At 36.3% G+C, this 7,897-nt stretch overlaps 1 protein-coding gene across 1 annotated transcript; it reads left to right on the top strand.

The window, feature by feature from the left end:
• The first annotated feature begins 1,971 nt into the window (after window positions 1-1,971).
• On the top strand, window positions 1,972-6,804 carry LOC113347831 (CRM-domain containing factor CFM3, chloroplastic/mitochondrial-like). The gene is made up of 9 exons (XM_026591511.1): window positions 1,972-3,053; window positions 3,902-4,382; window positions 4,473-4,603; window positions 4,997-5,347; window positions 5,456-5,612; window positions 5,731-6,023; window positions 6,144-6,203; window positions 6,309-6,395; window positions 6,534-6,804. Exons 1-9 carry the CDS (start codon window positions 2,022-2,024, stop codon window positions 6,633-6,635), a joined length of 2,694 nt encoding a protein of 897 aa, XP_026447296.1. The 5' UTR covers window positions 1,972-2,021; the 3' UTR covers window positions 6,636-6,804.
• The last annotated feature ends 1,093 nt before the right edge of the window (window positions 6,805-7,897 follow it).

The raw sequence follows: 7,897 nt of genomic DNA, 5'->3' as shown, positions 1-7,897 counted from the left end.
ATCCAACTGTACATAGTAATCAATAGTACATAATGATATGTACCGAAGGAAATATGCATTGAAGGAAAAGTTTTATGATTCAGTAATACATATTCATCTAACAATACATATTGAAATGTAATAAAGGAAAATATATATCGAAAGAAAAAAAGAGTAGACGATCCAACAATACATATTGATTATGTACTAAGGAAAATTAAATGATTCAATGGTACATATTGACCCAACAACACATATTGATATGTATCAAGGAAAGTATGTACAGAAAACAAAAAAGTACAAAAGAAAAAAAAGTAGATGATCCAACAAATACATATTGATATGCACCGAAGAAAAATATGTATTGAAGGAAAATGTTTATGATTCAATGGTACATATTGATATGTACTCAATGAAAATATGTGTCGAAAAAGAATATTTTAAGGTTTTGGTAAGATCATACAAAATATTTAGTTTTTTATACGATCCAACAATAAGATTGAAAAGGTAAAAAACAAAACAATTTGATCAAAGATAAAATTAATAAAAAAAAGAAAGAAATCAAACAACGAAAGGAGGATAAATCTTCACTTTAATCAATTAAATCATATCGTTTCGAAAAGGCAACCTTCATCTTCAACATTGAACAATAGATCCAGACGAAAAAAATAAATTAAAAAGCTAAGAAAAAACCGAAAATTGATTAAATTCTATATCTTTTTTATTTTTTTTCTTCACTAATTCATTATTGAATTTATATCTTTTTTTTTCTTCTTGTTCTCTTCATTGATCTACTCTTGATATTTTTCCTCCTAATCGATTTTTGATTAGTTTAAATAACTTTAATAAAAACCTAAGCTGGTGAATTTGAGTTGGAGATTCAGATCGTAGATTCAAATATGAGCTAATTAGGATTAAACAATCGATTTTAGTTTAAATTTTCAGAGCTCGATTTGGATCTGAGTGAAAAAAAGAAAAAAGAATCAGAGTTCGATTTTGATTTTCTCCTCTCATATGTCGTTGCAGCAGGATAAAATCGAAACAATAAAATAAAAAAGACAATAGTGACTTACACGTGTGTTGGACAAGAGAGTAAACAATTTGGTCCACAAACATGTTTTTGGAGCAGCGAGGAAAAAACCATTTGGATGGATGGATTAACCACTTAATGGGTTCTCCTAACTGGATTAACCAGTAATTCGTAGCGCCTAGCCGCCTACTAGGGGTGTGTAACGGACGGATGGTTGCGGATTAGGGGTCACCCGTAACCGAACCGTTAAAGTTGCGGATTTGCAAAATTGAACCGTGACCGGCCCAATCAGCCGCGGATTTAACCTTTGCGGATCCGCGGATTGTACGGGCCGGTTGCGGATTAACCGCGGATTTGACCTAGTTTTGATTGTACTTGTTGGGCCTAAATTCAGTTAGTGTCTTAACTTAGTTTTGATTGTATTCACTATTCAGTTAGTTAACTTAGTTTTGATTCTATTTGTTGGGCCTAAATTCAGTTAGTGTTTTAAGGACTTTACTTCTTTCTCTTTGGGCCTAAATTCATTTAGTTAATTAAGTGATCAAAGAACTTCACTTCTTTCTCTTTGGGTCTAGGTTCATACTCAGGTAAGAAAACTTTGCTTCTTTTTACGGTTGCGGTAATCCGCGGTTTACAAATGACAACCGCAACCGCATCCGCACCGCATGCGGATTTGAAAATCCCACCCGTGTCCGGCCCATACGTCTTGCGGTTTGGGTGAAATCCACAATTTTACGGACGGATACGGGTTAAATCCGCGGTTCCGGTTTTTATGCTCACCCCTACCGCCTACATAGAGTTGTCACATGGATACTCATACACAAAACCGGATTCCCAACCTGGCACCGTGGCTAGGCCTCTGAGCCAGTGTGTGCCAGGAACAAAAGCCCAACTAGTTCATTTCGGACACTAGACCACAACTCTACAGCACGGTTGTGGTCTATCATTCAGTTACCATTTATCATAGAGATAAACCTCCTGTACCCTCTGACGTTCCCCGGAGTAAAATAAAATGGCGATTTCTCCATCATTTCCACCAAATTTGTTTGCTTCACTTTCCCTCTCATCATCATCTTCTTCTCCTTCTCTTCCATTTTTGAGTATCCAAAACAAAACCCATTCTTCTTCACCCAGAAATCTCAAACATGAATCATATTGTTCTAATTCTAACCAAACAATTGATTTTGAAACTGAAGTAGCTCAGAAAATCCAAGTTAAGAAGAAAAGAAAACTCAGACCCAGTTTTTATGAACAAGTTCGTGATAGATGGTCTTTGAAGAATCACTCTCAGAGAACCAAATTCCCATGGCAACAGCAAAAAGAAGAAGAAGAAGAAGAAGAAGATGGGACAAAAACAGAAGAAATGAAAGCAGAAGAGGAAGAGGAAGCAGAATTGATATCCCAGAGGTTGAATTCAGTAGAAGAAGAAGAAAAGGAGGTAAATTTTGATTTAGGGAATAAAATTTCTGCTCCTTGGGTCTATAAAACAAAACCCAAAGAATCACATTTCAATTCTGAAACTAAAATTGTAGAGAAAGGTTTAGCTGATAGTGTAAAAGTTAGTGAATTTGATGAAATTTCGGAAACCCCAAAAAGGGTTGTTAATAGAAATGATAGTAATTCTGAGGATAATTTGTCTCAATTTGGTCTAGTAGAAGAAAAATTGAATGATGAGTTTGAGAGGGTTTCGTTTGAATCTGGAAAGAATGATAATGTTGGTACTTCTGTGGCGGTGGGTAGTCGGGATGGCGATTTGGGTGCGGTGTTGCCGTGGGCGATTAGTAGTAATAGAGAGTCTGTGAATGGACATAAGTGGAAGAGGAATAAGACAGAAGTGGCAGAGAAATCGGTTCCGGAGATTGAATTGAAAAGGCTTAGAAATGTTGGTTTAAAGATGCAGATGAGAATTAAAGTTGGAGCTGCAGGTATAACGCAAGCATTGGTTGAATGCATTCGTGAGAAATGGAAAGTTGATGAAGTGGTTAAGTTGAAATTTGAAGGACCTCCGGCGATTAACATGCAGAGAACTCATGATGCTTTAGAGGTTAGTGATTTTTGATATTGTGTTTTTTATACTAAATTGCGGTTCGCTCGAGAATTGGAATTATACTACCTATTGGTGCCATGATAGTTGAAATGTCTTCAAATTTTACGTATTCTATGACTAAAATGCTTGTGATGCTCATCAGCCTTTAGGAGAAAAGAACACAAAAACTGATAAATCTTGACTTGTTGTTGTGGTTACGTTTTCTCATAATCCTATTTGCTTGTTTGCTTTGACTATGTATTTTTGTCTCAGTACTTGATTATCTATCACTTTAGAATTGGTCATTAGTTTTAACTTGTAATGTTGAACCATATCTGTACGTGTCTACCGTAGTCGTGTTCCAGCCAGAAATGTAGGATTTAGTCCTTGTTTCTTTGCTAAGAAACAGAACTTTTGTTGAAAACCCGCAAACTATTTATCTGAGAGTAGGGGTGCTAAGCTCAACAGCATTAGCACCCCTATTCACATATACACACTGACATTACACATAAAGATGATAGGACGGGCTTAGTGTCTTCAAAAAGATTACAGTCCCACTTAATAGTACTACTAATTTAGATGTTAGAGCCTTGCAATTTGAATAAACATAAGATTTAGTCCTTGGAATTCTAGATATTTATCCGTTGGCAATTATGCATACACAAATTGTAATCTTGTACAGCGTAGAGAAAGAGTTGATTTAAGTGGTGTGGAACAAGATGACTTGGTGGATATCAAGGAATTTAATGATGTATTTTATTTAAGATACTTTCTAACTACATGTTTATGTGCGGATATTCATTTATTGGTTAACTCTTGTAGGGCATTTCCCAGTATTAATATGCAAAGCATTTTGTGTTTATCAGAGTAGAACTGGAGGATTAGTGATTTGGAGGTCAGGCAGTTCAATTGTGCTGTTCAGGGGAATGTCCTACAAGCTTTCTTGTGTGCAATCATATACCGAACAAAGTAAACATAATCCAAGTACAAATACTGACTCAAAAGATGTTACTTTTGATGGTGTTGGTAGTGTAGGAGTGAGTGACTCGGTTGGTATAATAAAGAATTCTGTTACTAATTCGGTGAAAACAACAGAGAATTCATCAGAAAAAGAACTTATGGATTTAAGTGAACTGAACTGTTTGTTGGATGAGTTGGGTCCACGATTCACGGATTGGTCTGGCCGGGATCCGATTCCAGTGGATGCTGACTTGCTTCCTTCTCTGGTCCCTGGTTATACAACTCCATTCAGACTCTTACCCCATAGTATGAGACATTGTCTTACAAACAAGCAAATGACTTACTTTCGTAGGCTGGCCAGAACAGTTCCTCCACATTTTGCATTAGGTATGTGGTTAATTATCTGATCATCTCGAACTAGTTATCTATTTATTTTACCTGTTCTTTGAAATTATAAATTGTGCTTCATCGTTGTAGGGAGAAATAGAGAACTACAAGGCCTGGCCACAGCTATGGTAAAGCTTTGGGAAAAAAGTGCTATTGCAAAGATTGCCATCAAACGCGGTGTAGAGAATACCCGCAATGAGAGGATGGCGGAAGAAATCAAGGTGAGGAAATATATGGAGTTGAACCTCTCCAATATTGAAGTCAATTGTTAAAAAAATATTTGTCAAGTTTGCTGTGATGTTGTGTATTACAATTATTTCAACTGTACATCCATGATCCGTGCATCTATGTCTTCCTTTCATTTTTGTAAATTCCTCATCTCATGAGAATGGACTGTTCATTGATACCTTAGAAGAGAATCGCTCTTTCTACATATGTTTGACTCAGGACAGTGGGATCAAACTATCATTAGTTTGCAGGAGTTCTCATTTATATTGTCCCCATCTGGAAGTTAAGATTCGTCGCCAGAAAATTCACCAGATACATCACCTTGCCTTATATGGATCCTCTCTTTCTTCTTTATACTGCTCACAACCAGCTTCATATTTTTGCAGAATTTAACAGGGGGAACGCTTCTATCTCGGAACAAAGATTATATTGTGTTCTACAGAGGCAATGACTTCCTGTCACCTGATATCACAAACGCATTGGTAGAAAGAGAGAAGCTAGCTGAACTCAACCAAGACGAGGAAGAAAAAGCACGGTCGAGGGCATCATCATTAATAGTTTCTAAATCCAAAGTTTCTCAAAATCCATTGGTTGCTGGTACACTGGCTGAATCTCTGGCAGCAAATTCTCGTTGGGCAAATCAACCAAGTAGCAAGGAAATGGAGGAAATGAAGAGAAAGTTGGCTTTGGATAAGCACACTTCCCTTGTTAAATACCTCGAGAAGAAGCTGACTCAAGTAAGTACTATGTCTGTCATTTGTTTCTGCTACAAGTATAGATATTCACTTTTATAAAATCTTGATCTTTTTGCGCTTTCTCAATTTCCACCTGAAAATTTTTACTAGTCACAAGAAAAAGTCAAAAAGGCAGAGAGGGCTTTAGGTAAAGTCCAGAAGTTTCTGCTGCCAAAAGCACTGCCAACCGATCTAGAAATCATAACTGATGAGGAGAGGCATTTGTTTCGAAAAATGGGTTTGAGTATGAAGCCGTTCTTGTGCGTAGGTAAATCTTGGTTTCTTAGTACCCTTATTTTTGCCTGTTCTGTTTTTCGATTGAGGACTCTACAAATGAGTAGGCTTGTTTATTCCTTTATTCTTTAAAATGTTTCTTTGCTTATTAGGGAGGCGAGGGGTCTTTGATGGGACTGTGGAGAACATGCATCTACATTGGAAGTATCGTGAACTTGTGAAGATAATTGTGAAGGGGCAGAGTTTCCCACAAGTAAAGCAAATAGCAATCAATCTAGAGGCCGAGAGTGGTGGTTTACTGATATCTTTAGATAAAACTACCAAAGGTTATGTGATAATTGTTTACCGTGGGAAGAATTATCAACGTCCTAATGCGATTAGGCCCAAGAATCTATTGACAAGAAGACAGGCATTGGCACGTTCAATCGAACTTCAAAGACGCGAGGTAAAAAGCAAACTCCTATTTCCATCTCGTTGTATTCTCATTATCCAAATACCTTCCATTTTTCGCGATAGAAGCACGTGCCTTATTTTGCCACCTTCTAAGAATATAAATTACGTGCAGGCACTAAATCATCATATTTGGAGTCTTGGCGAGAGAATCGAAATGCTAAAATCTCAACTGGTATAAGTTAATTCATTGAATAGTAATTGCTTTTCTTAATCATTTTGAATCATCAACAGTAGTTCAACTAATAATGTCGGTGTGCTGACTTCATTGCTAATGCAGGATCAAATGGAAGACCTAAAGGGAACGGGTAATGATGAATTATACACAAAATTGAAGAATACTTATTCCTTTGAGGATGAAATTGAGGTGAGATTCTGCTTTCATTTGGTTTATTACCGTAAGTTATTGCTGTAGGGGCCAAGTTGAATTAACTTTTCTATTCCTAAGCCTGATTCTCTGTGTTCGCCACACTAATCAATACTTTTCTTTATCTTCTTTTATCAGGATGAAGGTGAGGAGGCATATCTTGAAACATATGAGGATGCTGATGACAGTGGTGATGAGAAACAGAATGGCCTCACGGATGAAGGTTATCTGGAAGAATAGACCTCTTAGATTTAGAACTTGTACCTAGCTGGGCTACTGTCAGCCTAATGGCCCATTTGTAATACAGTCAACTGTAATGTCCAAATTGTCAGAAAGGTCACTGTATATTCAATTCTCAATATTTAGCAAAAAATTAAAAGAAAAAATCTTCAATTTATGGCAAAAAAAACTTGTCGCATTACAAATAACTTAAGCTTCAACCAAGGGAAAATCCAGATATAAGTAAATAGGCCAGTCATCGTCACTTGCCAATTAGTTTCTTCAAAACAATCTATATCAAGAGTGGAGACACAAAATAGATGGGAAGAACGGAGAGAGATTTCTTATTAGATGTGTATATAATACAAGAGATTTAGCCTTTATTTATATAGATAGAAAAACCCTAATGTCAGATACAAGGGCATCGTAGCAAATAAATATTGGTATATAACACTCCCCTGATAACCACTGTGGCTAAGTCAATACAAAAATATCAAGAAAACTCAAAAGAGAAAAACTCGAAATTGCATAAGCATGTAAAAAGGCTCAGATAGTGTTGGACACGCATATGTTACCTCGTTAAAACCTTGACAAGAAAACCTAATGGGACAAAACCTTGACGAAGGAAAAAGAGTACCACAAGATAAGTCCAGTAAATGCACATTTACTGATGACGCTCCCCTAATGAGTATTTCAGTTAAATCTTGGCTTCCAAATCTTCGAGTCGAGATTTCCCAATTTTGATAACGAATTTCTTGAATGGCGGAGATAACAATGTTTTCGTGAAAAATTTGCGAGTTGATGAAGTCTTCTTTTGTGTTTGTCTTCTTATGGTAGTGTTCTCGAGTCTTCATGCTTCTTTAAATACACTGAGGACTTGCTTCTTGGATTGCTAGCTTCTCGCAGATGATTTGCAAAGGTAGTTGATGTAATTTCTTCAACAAAGGTCCAAGATGTAAATACATTACCGAAAGTGAACAAAACTGTGTTTGTGGTCATACCTTATGTGGATCAGAATAGCATCTGAATTCCCAAGAGATCGTTATGTTGATTTGGTGTAACAAAATGTTAATCGTGGGTGGGAATCCAACAACAAAAAATTGATACACATAAACAATTGTCAGCAACATGTAATAACAAACTTTAACTAAATAAACCAAAGGAATATCAAATTAAAAATGGAACAGTAAAAAGTTGTTCAAAAATATGTTTGGTGTAACCAATAATCTCATCTTTAGGTTGAGAGATGTTAAAACTTATTCTTTTTGATTCATTTTTTGCCG

The sequence above is a fragment of the Papaver somniferum genome, chromosome 2 (genome assembly GCF_003573695.1).
Source record: "Papaver somniferum cultivar HN1 chromosome 2, ASM357369v1, whole genome shotgun sequence".
NCBI classification, from domain to species: domain Eukaryota; kingdom Viridiplantae; phylum Streptophyta; class Magnoliopsida; order Ranunculales; family Papaveraceae; genus Papaver; species Papaver somniferum.
This window is presented reverse-complemented; position numbering and strand designations above follow the sequence as displayed.